The 22452-nt window shown below is 36.5% G+C and overlaps 1 protein-coding gene across 1 annotated transcript in view; it reads left to right on the forward strand.

Moving 5' to 3' along the window:
* Positions 1-22452, forward strand: part of MLLT10 (MLLT10 histone lysine methyltransferase DOT1L cofactor) — a 220463-nt gene that overhangs the window by 46271 nt on the left and 151740 nt on the right. Inside the window, exon 4 of the mRNA XM_078151936.1 lies at positions 3963-4017. Coding sequence (XP_078008062.1) covers positions 3963-4017 — 55 coding nt within the window. The remainder of the gene's footprint in view (positions 1-3962; positions 4018-22452) is intronic.

A 22452-nucleotide genomic window follows, 5' to 3' on the forward strand; every position in this document is an offset into this window, starting at 1 on the left:
TATTAACCTTTTGCCTGACCAGTGCAGTTATTTTCCTTTTAGGTTATTATGAGTAAAAGTTCTAATAGCTGTGAGGCCAACTCTTGGGGGTGAGTCAGAGAAGAAGAGTAGATGAAATTGACAAAATGGAAGTTAGTTATTATTCAGAGAAAAGTAACTTCCTAGTCCAGTTTGAAAGAGATGCTAGCTTTGGAGATAGTTTTTTTTCCTTAGGAAGAGTTAGAACTACACTGATATCTACCCTGATCTGTAATGAAAGTTTCATGTTGATGTAGAATAATTTAGAAAACCATGTCTCGAGCCTCTATATTTATATTCAACATCAGGAATATGTGGGATTGTACTTATTTTTGTGCCTTAAGTTCTTCAGATTGGTAGTTATAATGGCATTAACCTCAAAGTTAAGACAAAATAACTTTTTTCATTTTTATTTAAAGTTTTGAGTTCCAAATTCTGTCTGTTCTTCCCTTTCTCCCCTCCCCCTCCCTGAGATGGTAAGCAATCAGATATAGGTTATACACGTGCAATTACGTAAAACGTTTCCATATTAGTCATTTTGTACAAGAATACTCAAAAAAATTAAAGAAAGTGAAAAATAGCATGCTTCAATCTGTATTCAATCAATATCAGTTCTTTTTCTGGAGGCAGATAATATCTTCATCATTAGTTCTTTGAGATTTTTCTAATATTGTTGTTACTGTGTGCAATGTTCTCCTGGTTCTGTTCATTTTACTTTATATCAGTTCATGTAAGTCTTTTCCTGGTTTTTCAGAAAACATCCTGCTTGTCATTTTTTTTTATAGCCCAGTAATTTTTCATTTCAGTCGTATAGCACAGCTTGTTTAGCCATTCCTCCATTGATGGGCATCCCTTTGATATCTTAGCCACCACAAAAAGAGCTGCTATATAATATTTTTGTACAAATAGGTCCTTTTCCTTTTTTTTTTTTTAATGTCTTTGGGATATAGACCTAGTAGTGGTATAACCAAATAACTTTTAAAAGAAGTTGGTGGGTGGGAGATGATTCTGGGAAGATGGAGGAGTAAGTCAGAAAATTCTAAGCTTTCCAGATTTCCTCCACAAATAAGCCAAAATAGCACCTCAGGGTAGTAAAAATAAGCAAGAGTTGGGTCAGAAGGTTGGTCCTCCTGGGGCAACCAGAGAAAACCTAAGATTTGGTCTCCACGCTAGTTCTACTGAAAGAGCAAATGGTGAGTCCTTGGGCTCGCTGGGTTGGGAGGTAGTCTTGCTTCCAGCCAGAGGAATTCTCACCTCTGGACAGTGTGGGGAGTCAGGTTTCTGAGCGGGGGAAGACTGAGGGAATCTCTCCTGATAAGGGGTGTCAGGCCCATCTGTGCTGCAGAGACAGGGCTCTGAGTGAGAAGGAACCAGCACAGGACAAGTGAGTGGAGAACCAGTGGGGTGGGGGACATTGCTGGCTGTGGGTATTTACAGGAGTGCTGAATGCTTGGTTTCGGTTCCAGGCCAGAGGGGAGAAGAACTGAAGGAGGATTTGAGGCCAGAGACACCATCTCCCATAACCCCAGGACTAGAGGTGATTACAATAACAAGCAGCTTAAAAAAAAACCAAACAAACAGGCAAAGGAGAAAACCCAACTATAGAAAATTATTATGGGAATAGAAAAGTCTGGGGTTTGTCTTCAGAGGAGGATATTGAAGCAAACAAAGCATCTCCTACCCCAAAGAGTAACGTCAAATGGTTCTCTGCTCCAAAAGAATTCATAGAACTTAAAAAAGACTTTAAAAATCGAATGAGAGAGACTGAGGAAAATTTTTTTTAAAAAGTACAATGCAAGGAAAACAAGAAGATCATGAAAAGAAAGTCAGTCAATTAGAAAAGGAGATCCACAGTCTTAAGGAAGAAAATAACTTTTTTGAAAATTAAAATTGGGCAAGGGGAAGCCATTGAAGTTATAAGAGACCAAGAAATAACCAAAGAAAATGTGAAGAATGAAAAAATAGAAGAGAAAGTGAAACATCTCATAAGAAAAACAGTTTATTTGGAGAACAAATCAAAAAGAGAAAACATAATAATCAGACTACCTGAAAGCTACAATCAAAAAAAGAGTGTTGATGCAATAATACAGTGACATAGTTATAGCAAATTGTCCTGAAGTGTTAGAACAAGAGGGGAAAGTAGAAATAGAAAAAATCCACCTATCACAACCTGGAAGAGATCTATGAGGAAAAACTACAGGAATACCATAGCTAGATTCTGAAACCCCCAGCTCAAGGAGAAAATATTATAAACAACAAGAAAAAAAAAATTCAAATTTAGTGGAGCCACAATTAGAATCACGCAGGACCTAGCAGCGGCTACTCAAAAAGTGCGCAGGTCCTGGAATACTATATATGGAAGAGAAAAGGACTTGGGGTTGTGGCCAAAAATATCATACCCAATAAAGTTAAGCATACTCCAGAATGGAAAAAAAAGTGGACATTCAGTGAATTGCTAGACTTTCAGGATTTTGTGGCAAAATCACCTGAAATCAATGGAAAATTTGACTTACAAGATCCAAGAGAAATATAAGGTAAACATCAAAGACTAATTACAAGGGCCTCAATAAGGACAGACTGTTTACTTTTTGTACAAGGAAATGTAAATTGTATGTCTAAGACTGTTTATTAGTAATTGGGTAGTTCAAAAGAGAGATTGTGATAGAGCTGAGTATGATGCAATACTTAAACGTAAAACTGTCTAAGAAAAGGTAAAAAGAGCTTTATCTTATAAAAATGAGATGTGAGAGGAAGAGCTGACACAGGAATTAGATGGCGGAGGAGGGCCAGTAGTTCTGAACCCTACTGATCTGCAATGGGTTAAAGAGGGAACAACGCATATTTTATATGTGTGTGTGTGTGTGTGTGTGTGTGTGTAGAAGGGCATAAAAATCTTCTAAATTCAGAAGGAAAAAGCTAAGGGGGTGGGGAGGGGGGAATAAGGGAGGGATTTCAGGTTGGGGAGTAGGATAAGGGAGAGATCTTTGGTGGGGGAGGGAGTTAGGTTAAGTAATAGGAGGGCAAGGTACCAGTAGAAGCAAAATAGAAGAATCAGGAGGGATAGGAAATAGGAGATACACTTAAACATAAAAGAAAGATCAGGAGGAGAATTTATTAGGGGGAAGAAAATAAAAGCAGGGGTAGTAATCATGATCTCAGACAAGTTAAAGCTAAAATAGGTTTAATCAAAATAGAAAAATAGGGAAACTATACTATATGTCAGCCAATATTCTTTTAGACTACTTAAGATAACTAGATAGTATAAGGTTGGAATATTGCTGTGATATAGGAAAGATGAGTTGATAGACTTAGAAAAACATGGAAAGGCTTGGACTTAAAAAGAAAGATGTTATCTACCCTTAGAGAAACAGAGGACAAACAAGTATAGTACAGTCTTACATAGATGCATATGAATGCATATTTCTACTTATGAGTATGGTTATAAGTATATACATGTATATGTATGTTGGTATGTGTGTATGTGCATGTTTGTGTGTGTGTGTGTGTATATATATTTATCATATGTAGTATTATATAGGCTTTCTCAAAGTGGAAGTTAATTGCTGTTAAGTTTTTAATCCTTTTACGTTCTGCTATGCACATAGCAATGCTTTTTTCCCCTTTTTTCCTTAGCATTTAAGTTCATAATATTTCTTTTTCTTTTCTTGTGTATTTAAGTTTTAATATTTAAGTTTAAAATAAATTAACAAAGAAAAGAAGTTGGCAACCACTCCTTCAAAAACATTATACTATTTGTTCTTAAGGAAGATGAATTATCATTTAGGAGTTCTTAAATTGTACTGTTCTTGGGAGTTGCTAATGCAAATTGTTTTAAATATTTTTCCCTTAATAAAATAGCATTGAATACTATGGCCTTTTGCAGTTTATACACTTGTGCTAAGTTCATAATTTCCATCATTTTTTGCTTTTTGTTTTTCCTCTAGAGATGTGAATTATGTCCTCATAAGGATGGTGCTTTAAAGAGAACAGATAATGGGGGTAAGTACTCACATTTGTAAAATTTTTATTTAAAATAGGAAAAAGTGTTTTCAAATATGTGTTATATGTTAATTTATCAAAATTCTTTCTGAACTTTGAGAAATTATTTTAAGGCAGTGTAATATAGTAGAAAGAAGCCTAGGTGTAAAGGGGAAAGTGGAGGACATGTATTAGTGTAGGCTTTGTAGAACTGATGACATTTGGGTAGGGCTTTGAAGGATGGGTTGGATTTTATGTTAAAAAAAATAATAAGCATTGCAGGCATAAGAGATGATTTGAGCAAAGACAGGGAGGTTGGAAAGCATAGGATGTGTTTGGGAGGTATTAGAGTGGTTCAGTTTTACTGGAGCATAGATCCCTGCATGGAAAGGAGTGATAAGAGGTAAGGCTAAAAAGGTTGTGCCAAATTGTGGTGGTCCTTGAATGCCAGGCAGAGGAGTTTGAACTTGGTTGATGAGTAGGGAGTCACTAAAGATCTTTGAACAGAATGGTGATGTAAATAGCACTTTGAATAAGATACATTATTGTATAAATGGTATGTTAGAGATGACTTGGAGTGAGGGGACAGTGGAGGCAGGAGAACTGATGAGGAGAATTACTACTGTAGTTCTTGTAAGTTGTAGTAGCATCCTGTACTAATACATGGCTTTTGGAATAGAGATGAGTAGGGAAATGTAAGACACATTATTGAGGTGGAATTGTTAGGATTTTATCATTAGTTGGATATGAGAGGAAAAGCTGAAGGAAGTGTCAAAGATAATTCCTAGATGTGAATGTGGGAAACTGGGTGGGGTGAATGGTGATGCAGCATGGAGACATTCAGTAAGTTTTTATTTAATGTTTACTACGCGCCAAGCATTGAGTACGTAAAGACAAAACCAAAATGATTCCTGTTTTTAAGCTTATGTTTTACTGGTAGAGTAAGGGGGAGTGAAGGTGGCAAGCGACATGAATATCTAACTCACGTAAATAAAAACAAAACTTAGGCTAGATAATTTCCAGTATTATACTAGCAGCTGGTGGAATTTGGATCAGCCTAATATAGGAGGCAGCACTTGAGGTTAATGTTTTGGGATGTTTGGGGACTCATTGAAGCCAAAGTAAGGAGAGGCTACATTACAGGCATGAGGACAGCCTGTGCAGAAGCATGGGGCAGAATGTTGTGCAGCTAGTTTGGCTGGAATATCAAATATATAAAGGAGAGTAATATACAGTAGTGGTGGAAACACAAGCTGGAGTCACATGGCTAGAAATTCCAGAGAAGTTTGCATTTTACAGAAGCATTTGGGAACTACCAGAGTTTCTTAGATAGTGGAAAACATGATCAGATGAGTATCTTAGGAGGATCAGTTTGGGAGTTCTGTGGAAGGTGATTTGAAGATGAGAGAGACTGGAGTGAGGGAGGCCATTGGGAGTAGATAGGAGTAGTCCATGAGAGAGGTTATGGTGGAGTGTTGGTTTTGTGAATGGAAAGCAAGAAATAGGAGAGAAGTAAATGTGAATTTAGTATTGATAAGCCTTGGTCTGGGCAGGAGCATGCTATATTTGGAGCAATCCAGTACCCAAGGAGAGCATATTCACCAGAGTAAGTGGAGATCCCAGACCGATACTAGAGCAGAAAGTGCAGGGTGCCAGGGACAAGGTGCCACCTTCTAGCTTTGGTGCCTAGTATCCAGTTCTAGTTAACTGATACATGGTGGGGTGTGGAGGGAAACAATATTGATGGATGGTGTGCCCAGGTAGGGAGACCTAGGATTCTGTTCTAAAGGGGGCAAGTTCAGAAACAAGAAGAATGGCATGGCTCATATTCAAGGAACAAATCATGGTCCCAGCTCTACCACCTGGAACAGTCTTTAGAACCATAATCAGGGCAGAAATCCCAGACCAATGGGGAGGCTGTATTTCTGTCACTCTAAGCTGTCAGAACTTCCCATTTGTCTGATAAGGGCTCTGTCCAACAGCAGTTTACTGCTCCAAACCAAACCTAGATCAGGAACTTGCAGAGCTCAGACCAATCAGATTTTGCCCTAACAATCAGACCACTTTGATAGCACTGAAAGTTTGCAGGTCCCAAGCCTGTCCCTGAGGTTCTGGAAATACACAATACCCCATACTCCAAGAAAGCTACAACAGGATCAGCCCAGACCTTCCTAACAGAAGGGCAAAGAGTCCAGCCCTAAACATCAAGTCTGAAGTGAGGAAGCAGGCTGGAACAAGGGGCAGACAAAAAAAAAATCCCATTGTAAATAGTTATTACAGTGGCTGTGAAGCTCAAGACACAAACCTAGAAGAGAATGACTCCAAGATGTCTGCATGCAAAACCTCAGAGAAAAAACAGCTTGGACCCAAAATTCCTGAAAGAGATAAAGCAAGAGTTTCTGGTTTGGGGTTTTTTTTAAAAAGAGTTTTTAAAAAAAGACTAACCCTATTAATGAAATAAGAAAACTTGAGGAAAAAAATTTGAAAAGAAATGAGAGCTATGTAAAAAAGAATTGGGAAGAGAATTTACAGCTTGGCGTAAGAGATATAAAACCTTTCCCAAGGAAGAAACTTGCTGAAAATTTGCATGGACTACACAGAAGCCAATGATGCCATGAGACAACAAGAAATAGTAAAATAAAGTCAGAAGATTAAAAAAAAATAGAAGAAAATGTAATGTGTCTCAAAAGAAAAACAACTCACCTGAAAAATAGATTAAGTAAAAAAAAAATTAAGGATTGTTTGATTATCTGAATGCCACAATCATAACAAGAGCCTAGACATCTTATTTCAAGAAAACTCGACATCTCTTAGAACCAGAGGGAATAGCTGAAAGAGAAAGACTCCACTGGCTGTATCATGAAAAACCCCAACATAAAAACTTCCAAGAGCATCACAGACAAAATTCGGAAGTTCTGGGTCAAATAAAAAATACTATAGGCTTCCAGAACCAAAGAATGCAAGTACTGAGGAGACACAGTCTTGATCACCAATGATTTAACAGCCACCATCATAAAGCAGCAGAGAGCTTGGAATTCGATATTGTAGAAGGCAAAAGGTATAGTCTTATACCCAAGAATAACATAACTTGTAAAACTGACCATAATGCTGGGGGTTAGGGAGTGGGGCGGATTTTTAATTTATTAAATAAGAGGATTTCCAACCATTCCTGATGTAAAGGTCAGAGCTGTGTAGAAACTTTGAAGTTCAAATGCGATGGCGAATAACAAAATAAAAAGGTAAACACATTACAATCATATGGGACTAAGCAAGAATAAAGTGCTTACATTCCAACTTTGGAGATGGTACATGTCATCTGTCCTCTGAACTGTATCATCGTCAGCGTCAGGGATCATAGAGGGAATATAATTAGACACAAGGCTTGGAAATGATTTTGTTATGTCTTGATGATCTTAAGAGAAGGATGTAAAGAGATGATTAGGAGAATATACTCGGGGGTGGGGGAGAGGGAAGAGAAAGGAAGGTTAAGGAAAATTATCTCATATAATCAAGGTCCACCAACTAGAGATCTATACAAATTAGGAGTTGGGGGAGGGAGGGGCACAGCTGATGCCTGAATCTCACTGTCATCTTAGCTGTTCAAAGGATAGAATACACACATTCACAGACAGTTGGGTACTCCACAGAGGAATGGGAGGGAAAGCAGGGAGAAGAGGAAATTAGAATGAGAGTAGATTAAGGGAGAGAGATTTTAGTCCTAAGAAAAACAAACTCTAAGAATGTACTAAAAAACATCACTATAGTCTCCATAAGCTGTTTTTGAGGTGGGAAAGTATGGGAATCTGAGGGAGTGCCCATAAATTGTAGAATGGCTAAATAAGTATTGGTATGGGAATGTGCTAGAATATTATGCTGTAAGAAATGATGGAGATGGTTTCAAAGAAACCTGGGAAGACTTAAAATGAACTGATGCATAGTGAAGTGAACAGAATCAGAACATTAATATATACGTGATATATAATATATCATGAAGACAAACAATTCTGAAAGAATTAACTCTGTTAGTGTAAAGACCAACTCTGATTCCAGCCATAACATGTCATCTCTTCCTGTTAGAGATGTGAAGGACTTAAATGCAGAATATAAATAAATGCATGCACATATATATCTAGACATGGCCAATGTGGAAATTTGTTTTACTTGTCTGTATGGGTTTTTTGTTTTTTGGCTAGTCAGTGGGGGTAAGTGACTTGCCCAGAGTCACACAGCTAATGAGTGTTATGTGTGTGAGGTCAAATTTGACCTCAGGTCCTCTGTACATGTTTTTTGTTTTTCTGAGGCAATTGGGGTTGAGTGACTTGCCCAGGGTCACACAACTAGTAAGTGTCAAGTATTTGGTCTGAGGCTGGATTTGAACTCAGGTCCTCCCGACTTTATGGCAGGTGCTCTATCCACTGCGCCATCTAGCTGCCCCACTGTACATGTTTTTTAAAAAGGATTTTGTTTCAGTTGAGGATTGGGTGAGAGAGGAAGAGGAGGATTTTTTGCTTAATGAAAAATGAAGTGTTTTAAAGTTGTTAAACTTTGATGCTGTGAAGGTAGAATCAATCAGTAGTACTTGGGAACTGTTTGGGTATGAGAGGTGAAGGAGAGGGAAGGGTTGTTTTACTCTGTGGTTTCAAACCTGAGTGACTGGAAGGATGGTAGTGATCTCAATACAAAAAGGAAAGTTAGGAAGAAGGAGGGTTTTAGGGGCAAGATTAGTTCTGTTTTGAACATCTAGTTAGGTTTAAAAGGAGTAACAGGTTTAAAGGAAAATACTACGAGATGAGTTTTAGACATGTTGTGAGGTACTTGCAGACTATCCCGGATGTTTTCAGTTAATTGGAGAAATAAATCTCAGCTGGAGTTGTGCATGTGGGAGGAGATGTGCATAGAGGAAACCAACTAAGTGAATGAGACTGATGTGAGAAAGAATAGAAATGATAGGAAGGAAGATGAAGGGCCATCAAAGAAGAGAGAGGAGGAAAAATATCTATTTGTCCCCAGCATAAAAAACTGCAAAAAAAATTTAAGTTCCAAAGGAAGGGAAGAGAAGAAAAGGGAAAGAAAGGAGGAGAATAGAGGGAAAGGGAAGGGAATTCTTCTGTTCATTGTATGGAGAAATGTTCATATTAGTTGATATTTGTGAAGTTAATAATAATAAAACGTGAGCATTCATTAAGCATGTACCACATGCAAAGCACTAGGCTAGGAATTGTGAATAGAGAAGTGAATAATAGTCCTTAATCTCCAGGATTCTCCTGGAACTTAAATTCTTTTTGAAGCTTTTTACCCTGGGGATTTATTACTCCTAATCCAAACAGATATTCTTTCCTCCCCTATTTTCTTTAACATAACTGAAAAAGTCCTAAATCATGCATTGTTTAACACCTGTGTACTTTTCACCTTCTGAAACTAGGGGTGGTTTAGGATCTCTTCTTTTGATTGTATTTTGCTAGGCAATGGGGTTAAGTGACTTGCCCAGGGTCACACAGCTAGTAAGTGTTAAGTGTTTGAAATCACATTTGAACTCAGTTCTTCCTGGCTTTCAGGGCCAGTGCTCTATCCATTGCGCCACCTAGTTGCCCCTAGGAGTATCTTCTTACATCTCATCAGGTTATACTTGATCTTTGTAATTTTGTTAAGTTCACTTTTGATTTTTTGCCGTATGGCCATTCTTTCCATTTACATTGTTATGGTGATTTTGTATAACGTTTTCTTGATTCTGCTTACTTCAGTTTGCATCATTTCATGTAGATCTTCCTATGCTTCTGTATTCATCACGCACATCATTTTGTATAGCACAGTAATATTTCATTACATCGTGTGCCACAATTTGTGTAGCCATTTCCCAGTCAGTGGCATTTATTTTGTTTCCAGTTCATTATCACTTAAAAGTGTTGCTATAACTATTTTGGTTTATGTGACAACTTTATCAATTACTTCCTTGGAGTGTAAACCCATTAATGAGTTTGAGGTTGAAAGGGTATATACGTTTTAGTTACTTTACTTGCATAATTCTAAATTGCTTTCTGAAATGGTTGTATCATTTCAGAGCTCCACCAACAATGCATTAGTGTTCCCATCATTCTATAACCCCTCCAACATTGACTGTTGCCTTTTTAAAAAAAACTTTGCAAATTTGCGGGGTATGAAATGAAACCGTAGTGTTCTTGTGATTTGTGTTTCTCTTATTAGTGATTTGCAGCATTGTTTTCTGTGGTTGTGAATACTTTGCCATTCTTCTTTTGAGAACTATTTGTCCATATTCTTTGACTACATATGTATACATACATACATGTTTATTGATTATTTATGTATTTTGGATACCAAACTCTTATCAGGGAGATTTGATGGAAAGATTCTTTTCTCATTCGACTACTTTGCCTGCATATCCTAGACGCGTTAATTTTGTTTATGTAGAAGCTTTTTAGTTTCACGTAATAAAAGTTGTCTGTAATTACCTCTGTCTTTTGTTTGGTTAAGAGTACACCTCTTGCCCATATCTGTTAGAGACATACGATCTGTCTTCTAATTTTTAACAATGATACATTATTTATAATATCACATATAATATTGTGACATTATGGTTTAGTATTTTTAAAATATTAAAGTTATATGTTTTTTAAAAAATGTATTGGAGAATATGATACAAAATATTTGTCTAATTTCTGTCAGACTACTTTCCAGGTTTCCCACCAGTTTTTCGCAAATAAAGAGTTTTTTTCCTAGTTAATTTATGTTTTCCACTTTATCAAGACTGTTTTATTGAGTTGCATTGTTTCTGGTTCTCCCTTGTCTATTGATCTATCTCTGTTTTTTAAACAATAGCAGCTGGTTTTGATGAAATGCATGCTTTTTAATTGAATTATGGTTATGTTTTCTTTATTCTTCATTAAGACTTTACAAATCCTCCTTGGTTTTTCTCAGGCCAGTCTTTTGTTATTTCATACAGTGTAATACCATACCTTTGCATTTATATGATTTATTTTTCTTAGCCTTTCCCGTTTGATTGGGTATGCATATTTTGGCTTCCAGTTCTTTGTTATAACAAATAGTACTGCTATAAGAATGCGCTTTTTTTAACCTATTGGTCCTTTCTCTCTTCGATCTCTTCAAAGTTTATGTTTAGTGGTACATTTTATCCGAAAGGGGTATTTCTTTTAGTCATTTTTTGGTTATAGTTCCATTTTGCTTTCTAGAATGGTTGGATCAACACATAGGTCCACTGGCAGTGCATTGACATATCTGCCTTCCCATGGCTCCTCCAATTGTCATTTTCATTTTTTGTCATCTTTGCCAGTCTAACCAATGTGAAGTGTAACCTCAGAGTTATTTTAATTTGCATTTCTTTTATTATTTTTGATTTAGAGCATTTTTTCATATGTTTTTTGATAGGTTTGATTTTCTTACCTTGTGGAACTGCCTGTTTATTTCTTTTTGACTGTTTATTGTAGATTGGCTCTTGATCTTATATATTTGTATCAATTTACTGTAATATCTTAGATATCAGTTCTTTATCAGAGAAATGAATTTGCTGTGAAAATTATTTCTCAGTTCACTGTTTCCCTTCTAATTCTTAATGCATTTTTCAAAACTTTTTCAGTTTTATATAATCCATTTTATCTTATGTGATCCTCTCTATTTCTTGTTTGTTCAACAACTCTTCTATGAAAATAATGATGAAAATTCTTTCCTTTCGTGCCCCTTTAGTTCATTTATGCTATTATCTTTCATATCTAAATCATATATACATTCAAAGCTTATTGTGGTATGTAGCATAAAATGTTGGTCTAAACCTCATTTCTGGCAGTTTGATTTACAGTTTTTTCATGCACTAATCAAATAATCTTTCTTCAGGTAGCCCATGGTCCAAGCCCTGGGGTTTATTTTAAATTTTGCTATTATGCTTGATTGCTTCTATGTCTTCTGTTTCAAATCTGTTAAACTAACTAGTTTTTATTTTTTTTATTTTTTTGCTTTTTCGTGAGGCAGTTGGGGTTAAGTGACTTGCCCAGGGTCACACAGCTAGTAAGGGTGAAGCATCTGAGGCCAGATTTGAACCCAGGTCCTCCTGACACCAAGGCTGGAGCACTGTCTACTGTTCCATGTAGCTGCCCCTTAATTTTTATTTTTAAATAGTGCCAAATAGTTTTGATGATTTCATCTTTGTAGTATAGTTTGTAATCTGGTATTAGTTGATCTCTGTCCTACTTTTTCCTTTGAGAGTGCTTCATATCCAGATGAATTTTGTAATTTTTTTCCCTAATTCTTGATAGTTTGCTATGGTATTGAGTCTGTAAATAATTTTAGCAGTATTGTTGGTTTTATTATGTTTGCGTAGTGCCTGGTACATAGTAAGTGCTTAATAAGTGATTGATTGACTATTGACTGACCATTAGCAATTTGTATTTCTAATCATTTGTCTTTATTTTTGTAAAGAGACTTGTGCTTGTATACATATAAATCCTCTCTGTCTCCATAGGTGAATTTCTATCTATCATATGCATTCTGTAGTTATTTTGAATGAAATTTTTTTCTTTCTCTTCTTGATGTGGTTTGTTGGCAGTATTCACAAAGGTTAATGATTTTTCAGTCAGTATTAATTTCCTGCTATGTGCTGGATATTCTGCCAAGAGCTAGTTTTTTATTTCTTTTACATTGTTTTGATTTTGTTGTTGTTGAAACTCTTGGATTTTCTAGAGGTCAAGGAAGGTTAGGGACAGAAGGAGGATGTTGAATTTGGTGATTATGTGGGATATCACTGATGACATTTTTGAGAGCAGTTGCAGTAGAGGTATGGGAATGTATAAAATTAATTTTTTAATTGTATACTCTATCAGTAAAAACTGAGTATGCTTCACCAGCATGAATGTGTGTATATAGCGTACATTATATGTATTATAGTATATGCTATATATATAGGTATATATATATGCATGCATAATATACTGGTATTAATATGTATATATATACAGGCATAGTATAGATAACATATATTGTGTGTTTATATACACATATACATTACATACATATGCACTTTATCAGTAAAAACTGAGTATGCTTTGCCAGCATAAATGTATATATAGTACACTTTTTGTTATAGTATATGATATATATAGGTGTATGTATGTATGTCTATATGTAACATGTACTGGTATTACATATGTGTGCATGTACGTGTGTGTACATATACTGGCATAGTGTGTATGACATATTGTTTGTATACGTGCACATAAACATACATATGTACATGTGTGTGTGGCTGTGTGTGTGTATATGGGTGTGGTATATACCAGTAATATGTACATTATAAAATATTCACAAATCATAAAAGATTAATAGCACAGAAACATTCTCACTGAAAAAATATTAGAAAAAATTTTTAGAACAATGAGATTGAATCTAGTTCAATATATTTTTTAACATTTTTATTTTTTATTTTATTTTTTTAGGCAGTTGGGGTTAAGTGACTTGCCCAGGGTCACACAGCTGTCAAGTGTTTGGTGTGAGGCCAGATTTGAACTCAGGTTCTCCTGACTCCGGGGCTGGTGCTCTATCCACTGCGCCACCTAGCTGCCCCCTAGTTCAATATTTTTTAGAAAAGAAACTTAGTTTAAAATTTGATAATATGGTAATTTTAAGTCTAGTTCTGTTATTATTCTAAGATGAAAAAGTTCATAAATATATGTAGTTCCAAATGGAAAAAATGCTTCATTGGCTAAGCTAAATCATATCACTTACCTTACAGTTCTTTCTACCACTTATGAATAGGTTTTTATTGAAGTTTTGCAAGTTACTTTCCATATTCCATGATGCCAGTCAGTTGATATCACTATAACCTTTTTCTTGGATTTACTCACCAAGATTTGGCCTGGTAGGTTTTCTAGATCGTTTGCATAAGTTTTGTGTTGGAGTTGTCTCTAATGCTTCCTGCTATTTTGCTATTTTGGTTCCACCTCCCACCTCCAGGGAACACTTTTAATTACCTGGAAAGACTGAAATTTAGCAAGATGAGTTATTATTAATTTCAAGATAATTTAAATTGGAGTGGACGCTTCAATTAGAGAGCAAGAGAAATAGTTTTTAAAAGTCCAAATGGCAGGAAGGGAGATTAGTAGGCTGCTTTTTTTGTTTGTTTGTTTTGAATGTTTTGTTGTTTGTTATTGGGATAGAATAGTGGTATAATTTATTTAAATATTGAAAAGTACCCAAAAAATTTAAATAGGTAATCCTGAGACCCAATGGTACGTAGGCCTTTGCTTTTGTTTTTAAGAAGAGTGGATATTTAGGGTGTCCGAAAAGTCTGTGTGCTGTTTTAAGCTTTAGTAGCATAACCTTTAAAGCTTTAGTAGCTGAAAACAACACAAACTTTTGAGACACCTTATGTATCATGTTCTGCACGGACAAGTGATATAAATTTAAAGTCATGTTACAATTGGAGGAAAATTGACGGTTATATCTTTCACATATGTAAGTAGAGGAATAGTTCATAGCTACATAGGAGACAGGTGATCATTTAAGATGAAATAGGCAAAATCTGACTTAAAAATTCATCCTTGAAAAGCATTTGTTGATAGAAAAATGGATAAATGGAAATTAGCTTCCCAGGCAATCCTGTAATAAAAGTCTTTCCTTTTTTTTCTTTTTTAATACTCATACCCAAAGGGTAAGTGTTTTACAAACGAGATTAATTCAGTTATCATTTTCTTACTGTTTTTCTTTATCTTGAGTCTTTCACATCTGTCAGAAGATGAATAGAATGTATCATCCTCTGTTCCCTGGAGTCATGTTTGATCACGGCATTGACCAGAGGTCCTAAGTTTATCAAAATTATTATTATTATTATTTTTTTACGATGTTGATAGCTATTATATAAATTATTCTCCTGGGTCTGCTCACTGTGCTCTTTATCAGTTCATACAGATCTTCCCAAGTTTCTCTTTTGTCTTTTTAAAAAAAAAATAGTGACAGAAACAGTAACATAATACTTAGCATAGTGCCTACTATGTACCAGGCGTAGAATGTTACATGCTTTCTAATTATTATCTCATTTGATCCCACAGTAATTGAAGATCTGTTATTTTCACCCCCATTTTACAAATGAAGAAACTGAGGGAAATAGTTTCAGTGACTTCCCAAGGTCACACTGCTACTAAGTGCCTGAAGCCATGTTTGAACTTGGCCTATCCAGGCACTGTATCCACTGTGCTATTTAGCTGCCCCACACTATGTAATAATAATCTATTATATTCCTATACCATAATTTGTTCAGCCATTTACCAGTTGATATATACCCTCTTAATTTCCTGTTCTTTGCTGTAACAAAAAGAGCTGCTATAAACGTTTTTATGAGCGCATGTTCTCATTCTCTCTCTCTCTCTCTCTCTCTCTCTCTTTCTCTCTCTCTCTCTTTCTCTCTCTCTCTGTGTCTGTCTCTCTCTGTCTCTCTCTCTCATTTCTTAGGGATATAGACTTAATAGTGCAATCTTTGGGCAAAGAGTATGGCACAATTTAATAACTATTTTGATATATTTTTTGATTAATCTTTCAGAATTTAACCTTTCCATATTTTTTTTATTATTTTTTGTGTATTATGTTTATGGTTTTCATAATATTGAACCAGCCTTGCATTTTTGATATGAACTTAACCTGGTTATAGTATATGTGTTGCTGTTATCTCTTAGGTCTGTGTTTGTTAGAATTTTTGGCATATACATACATACATACATACATACATACATACATACATATATACATATCTATGTATCTATATATCTTTTTTGTGTTCTATTTTGATTCTCTTTAGTTTAAGTATTAAGAACATATCTGTATCACAGAAGGAATTTGAATCCCTTTCCTATGTTTGTAAGAAGTTTATGTAATATTGGGGAATAAGTATTGCCTCAGACAAACTGAGACCTGGGAAAAACCTTAGTTTAAAAAGGCCAAGGTCTCCCACTGCATCTGGGGCGATTGCCAGTCATCCTGATCTATGTCTTGTAACTGGACTCTGATGACTCTGGAGGAGAGAGTGGGGCTGCTGACTTTGCACAGCTCCCCCTCACTTAAATATAGTTCATTTGCAAGTCAAGACATCACCCTCCTGATGTCATTGGTCCCCTTCAAGAATGAAGGACGAACAACAACAACATTGTAATAGTGGAATTAATTGTTCTTTAAATGTTTGATAGAATTTGCTTATAAACCCATCAGGTTTCAGTATTTTTCTCTCTTCTTTGGGATCCTAATTTGGTCAGGTAGGTGGTGCAATGAATAGAGGTTTGGGTCTGAAGAGTCAGGAAGATGAGAGTTCTAGTCCGGCCTCAGACATTTACTAGCTATGTAACCCTGGGCAGGTAACTTCTGATTGCCTCAGTTTCCCCAGAATGGGTAGATGAGAACAGTTTCTTCTAATGGCCATGAAGGTGGCTGCAGCACATGTTGCAGAGTGCTTAGAGCTTGGTCAGACATCAAAGATGCCAAAGTTATTCACTGCAACCTGGGCCATCGCCAGTCATTTTCACTTTTGTCTTACCACTGGACTTCAGTGACTCTGGAAGGGAGAAAGTGAGACTGATGACTTTGTGCAGCCCTGCCTCATTTACATTTACGTGTATGTATCCTATGATGTCTTTGATCTTTTTTGAAAATGAAAGATGAACAACTTCCTCCACTGTTACAGGGCTTTTACTGATGCCAGATTTTTACCTAAAATGAACACCTACCTTTTGAGTATTCGTAGTTGTATTTGAGTGTTGTGGAATACTACATTTTCTTAAGATTTAAAGGTGCAAGTCATCTAAAGGACAGTAGGCTAGTAGAGAGGTGCACAATGTGTATGAACAGGGTACAGCATATTTTAGGTGAAGTAGCAAGGCACCCTGAGGGAGAGACAGGAGAAAACAATTATGCTAGGCAAGTCAGACCACAACTTCCACTTTGACCACCATGACCTCTCAGACCCCAATGATGACAGCTCAGGACCCCGAACCCAAGAGCCTTAGGATTAATAGGGCCCCCAGATATCCAAATGTACTTCTAGCTGAACCCCTGGCCTTACTTTTCTTACCACCCTCAGCAACAACTGTCAACCAGAAGTCACCAGTGGTCTAACACCTCGGAGTGATAGCCCTCCCTAGACTGACAGTCTTGCTTCTAGTTCAGACTTCACAAACCTGATCCCAGGGAGCTGCTCTTATGATCCCAGCCATGTTCACCAACTACTCACCATAAGAAAGCCATAAGTTACTCTCAGATAAAGATAGGAAATAGTATATGACAGTTGAGTCAAAACACCAACCCCTTGAGTACCATCTTTTTTTTTTTTTTTTGGGCAATTGGGTTTAAGTGACTTGCCCAGAGTCACACAGGTAGTAAGTGTCAAGTGTTTGGTCTGAGGCCAGATTTGAACTCAGGTCCTCCTGACTTCAGGGCTGGTGCTCTATCCACTGTACCACCTAGCTGCCCCTGAGTACCATCGTTCCTTTCAGTCTAATAAAGACAGCCCAAGATCCTGAACCTAAGAGTCTTTGGAATATCAGTACTTCCATCCCAGTGTCCACAACCATCATCCTGGGATACGCTACAGTGCCTGATGACTTAGGGAAAAAAGTTCTTGCCACAAAAGTCTTTCAATAGGATTTCAATATTAGAAACCAATGTGATTTTGTCAGTGGAAGTGACATTAGAAAAGATGCATCACCATCTGATTAGAGTATTTTATTCTTTTGGACCTGGAAATTCTGGGTTTTCTCTATAATATTCCTGAAAGTTTTCATTCTAGGGTTTCTTTTAGGATCCGACCAGTGGATTCTTTCTATTTCTACTTTGCCCTCTGGTTCTGAGAGATCTGTTTAGTTTTCTTGAAATAGAATGTCTAGGCTTTTGTCATAGTTGTGCCATTCAGATAGTCCAATAGTCCTTACGCTTCTGCAGATTATGCCAGCTGTTGAAGCTGAGACTCTGATCTGTTCCTGGGATCTGAGCCATGTTACTGATACTTATTTCTGAACCTCCTTTTCTTGGTACAGTGTCCAGGACTTTCCTACCAGGACACATCAGTATCTGCTTTGCTTAAGCAAAAAGGGGTATCAAAGAAATGTATAAATGGGAAGTGTTTTAATTTGAATTTCAAGGGAGATATGTTTGAGATTTTGAGAGTAGTTTGACTCTCCTGGCCCAAGCTCTGTTCTGTCTCTCAGAGTGCCTTGGTAATCACAGATCTGTCAGAGTTTGTCTTGGGGGTGAGTGAGTGAGGTTGTGAGTGTGTTTGTGTTGTCTTTGTGTTCAGATGTTTGGATTGAATCATGCTATTTTGTATATTTTCATACATACGCACACACTGTATTGGGATATACTATCTTGGGTTCTGTCCTGGCATTCTACATAATTGAGCAATTCCGTTTTACTTTATGTAACTACGTGCTGAGCTTCTTCGTTGCTTGTACGTTGTGTTATCTCCTTTATTTTTATTCATTTTCAGTATTCCAAAACTTAACATATAAACATTTAAAAATTGAGCCATATTGTAGGGAAAAAACTTTTAAAATTATAATAACATATTTATGTAATGAGGTACTGCTTGGAAAGAACTGGGTACACGACCTTATTTACTAGGTATAGCAAGTATTGTTATTCCCATTTTGTTAGATAAAGGAGCAACTTCAGCATAGATTTCTTCATGGTCATAAAACAAGTACGAATTATGGGAACCATGCCTGTCTTTTGATTCTAATGCCAGTGTCTTTTTTCTCTTGGACACTAATGATAGGATGAAAAATTATTTATGAAAACAGTTGATATTTCTGTTTAAGTATGCAGAAATCACTGCTTCATTATTTCTAGGGAAGTGAGCCATCATAGTGGAGAAAGTTAAAATGGAATAAGACTGAGTAGTTAGGGAAATAGTCACTAAACAGTCACAACCAACTGGAGTTTATTATTTGTTTTGTGATTGGTTCCAGGTATTTTGATAGCTTTTGCCAAAATTCTTTTCAAAATGTTTGAAGAAAAGATTTTAAAGGACTGGTTACCATGTTCTGGCCTAGATGGCTGCCCACATTCCCTATATCTGCTCTAACAAAAGGCTGAGGTTTCCCCAAGCCAAATAATGATCAAGAAATCGAATGAGAGGAGGTGGGGCTAAGATGGGAGAGTAAAGGCAAGAACTCATCTGAACTCTCTGAAATTCCCTTCACATAACTTTAAAATAACAGCTCAAATCAAATTCTGGAGCAGCAGAAACAAGAAAAGATCAGGGGAAAACAGTTTTCCAGTCTAAGAAACTTAGGAGGTGAGCAGAAAAGTTCTCTCATTGGGGTGCTGTTTGTCCCAGTGTAGTGCAAGCTAGCAAGAAGGCTTTGGGAGGTGATTGTATCAGTAATGGCAGCAGCTTTGGGAGCTCTCAACCCACAGATAGTAAAGGGGTTGTATACCAGGTGAGGAGATTACAGGGGACCCTTTGCTGTCAACTGGGAGCATAACCCTGTTGCATTGCCCATACACAATTCCTGGTCACAGTCCCAGGGCGAAGAGCAACACTAGTGCTTGTGACCGCAAAGGAGCAAGGGACTGAATGACTGTTCCAGGGCAGAAAAGAGTGCTTGTGGTTTCTTACAGGACAGGTGAGCAGGGGCCACACCTCTTCTTAGATCATACCACCTTGGAAGAACTGAAAACTTAACAGGCTCCCAGAACGAGATCTGAAAACCATAGCATGAAAAACCTGAAACTTGGAACAATGTCCCTTCCACCCTGGGAGCACAGCCCAAGTTTAGCATAAAGTTCAGAGTCAAGAATTAGGCTGAAAAAATAAGCAGGCAACAAAAAAAGAACCTGACTGTAGACAGTTACTATGGTGACAAGGAAGATCGAGACATAAACTCAGAAAAAGACAAGTCAAAATAGCCACATGCAGAGCCTCTAAAAAGAATGTGAATTAGATACCAGCCCAAATAGAATTCCTGGAAGAGCTCAAAAAGAATAAGAGGTAGAGGAAAATTTGAAAAAAGAAATGAGTGATGCAATAGAATTGTGAAAAGAGAATTGATATCTTGGTAAAAGAGGCATAAAAAAATACTGAAGAAAATAACACCTTTAAAAAAAAGTTGTCCAAATGGTTAAAAAAAAAGCACAAAAGTCTACTGAAGAGAACTCCTTAAAAAGCAGAATTGGTCAAAATGAAAAAAAAAAAGGATACAAAAATTGATTGAAGAAAAGAATATAAAAAGTGAAATTGGCGAAATGGGAAAGGAGGTGCAAAAGCTCACTGGAGAAACTAATTCTTTAAAAATTAGAATTGGGCAAGTGGAAGCTAATAATTCTCTGACATCAAGAAGGAATGAAACAAAATAAAAAGAATGAAAAAAAATAAAAGGAAATGTGAAATAACTCTTTGGAAAAACAACTTGCCTGGAAAACAGATCAAGAAGAGATAATATAAGAATTATTGGACTACCTAAAAGCCAAGATCAAAAAAAGAGCTCGGACATTATATTTCAAGAAATTATCAAGGAAAACTGTCCTCATATCCTAGAACTAGAGGGTAACAGAAATTGAAAGAATCCACTGATCACCTGAAAGAGATCCCAAGATGAAAACTCCCAGGAATATTGTAACCAAATTCCAGACCTCCCAGGTCAAGGAAAAAATATTTCAAGCAGCCAGAAAGAAACAATTCAAATATCATGGAGCCACAGCCAGGATCACCCAAGATTTAGTAGCTTCTACATTAAAGGATCTGAAGACTTGAGAAGTGATATTCTAGAAGGCAAAGGAGCTGGGATTACAACCAAGAATCACTTACCCAGTGATTTAGAGGGGGGAAATGGATATTTAACAAAACAGAGGACTTTCAAGTATTCTTAATGAAAAGGTTAGAGCAGAATAGAAAAACGTGGCTTTCAAGTAGACTTTCAAAGACTGGAGAAGCATAACAAGGTAAACATGGAAAAGAAATCCTAAGGGATTCAGTAAGGTTAAAGTGTTTACATTCTTACATGGGATACTTGTAAGTCCCAAAAACTTTATCATTATTAGGGCACGTAGGAGTGTGTGTAGGGGAAATGGATGTAAGTCAGTTATGTTGTGGTGATCTCAAAAAAAAAATGAAGGTGTGAAAAAAGAGGGATCCACTGGGATAAAGAGGAAGAACGGGGTAGAATGCAGAAAACTTGTCACATAAAAGAGATGCTAAAGGAAGAGTTTCTATTGTCGAGGGGAATATGGCTGGTATTGGTATCAGGCAACTCTTGGACCTTACTCTCCTCAAAATTGGCTCAGAGAGGGAATAACACACACATTCAATTGGATGTAGAAATCAGTCTTACCCTACAGGGAAGTAAGAGGGGAAGGAGATAAGAGAAAGGGCCAGGAGAGGTTGCTGATAGGATGGAGGTTAGAATAAGAGGGACAGAGGTCAGAAGCAAAACAGACTTTTGAGGGAGTGACAGGTTAAAAAGAGAGAAAAGGATAAATGGGAGGGAAATGAGGGAAATGTTCAGTTTTTGATGTTTTCTTGGCATTTTTTGGTGTTTTCTTGGCAAAGATCCTAGAGTGATTTGCTACTTCTTCTCTAGCTAATTTTACGATGAGGAATTGAGGCAAACAGAGTTAAGTGACTTTCCCAGGGTTACATAGCTAATAAGGGTCTGGGGCTGGATATGAATTCATGAAGATGAGTCTTCCTGATTCCACGTTGTGTGCTCTATTTACTGTGCCACTTAGTGTACAGTAATCTATCATAGCTGTGGATGTGAATTGAATCAACTCACCCATAAAACACCGGTAGAGAGTTGAATGGATTAAAAACTGGAATCTGACAACATGTTTACAGGAAACACACTGGAAACAGAAACAGTAAAAATAAGGGGCAGGAGCTGAATCTATTATGCATAAGCTGAAGTTTTTTTTTTTTTAAAAAGCAGAGATAGCAATCATGATTTCAGAAAAAGTAAAAAATAGATCAATTAAAAGAGATAAGCAAGGAAACTATATTGTGCTAAAAAGTACCATAGACAATGAAGTATTATCAATATAAACATATGTACCAAATGACATAGAATCCCGATTCTTAAGGAAAAAGTTAAATGAGTTACAGGAAGAAATAGACAGTAAAACTGTATGAGTGGGGGATCTCAACGTTCTCAAAACTAGAGAAATGTAACTGTAAAATAAACAAGAAAGAAGTAGAGATGAAATAGAATTTTACAAAAGTTAGTCAGGAAAGGTCTCTGGAGAAAACTAAATGGAAACAGAAAGGAGTATGCCTTTTTCTCAACTGAGCATGATACCGTCACAAAAATTGACCATGTATTCAGGCATAAAAACTTCACAGCTAGATGCAGAAAAATTAAATGCACCCTTTTCAGACATAATGCAATAAAAATTATATTCAATAAAGAGCCCTGGAAGCATAGATTAAAAATTAATTGGCAACTAAACAGTCTAATT

The sequence above is a fragment of the Phascolarctos cinereus genome, unplaced genomic scaffold, assembly GCF_003287225.1.
Source record: "Phascolarctos cinereus isolate Bilbo 61053 unplaced genomic scaffold, phaCin_HiC Scaffold_1;HRSCAF=81, whole genome shotgun sequence".
Lineage (NCBI taxonomy): Eukaryota > Metazoa > Chordata > Mammalia > Diprotodontia > Phascolarctidae > Phascolarctos > Phascolarctos cinereus.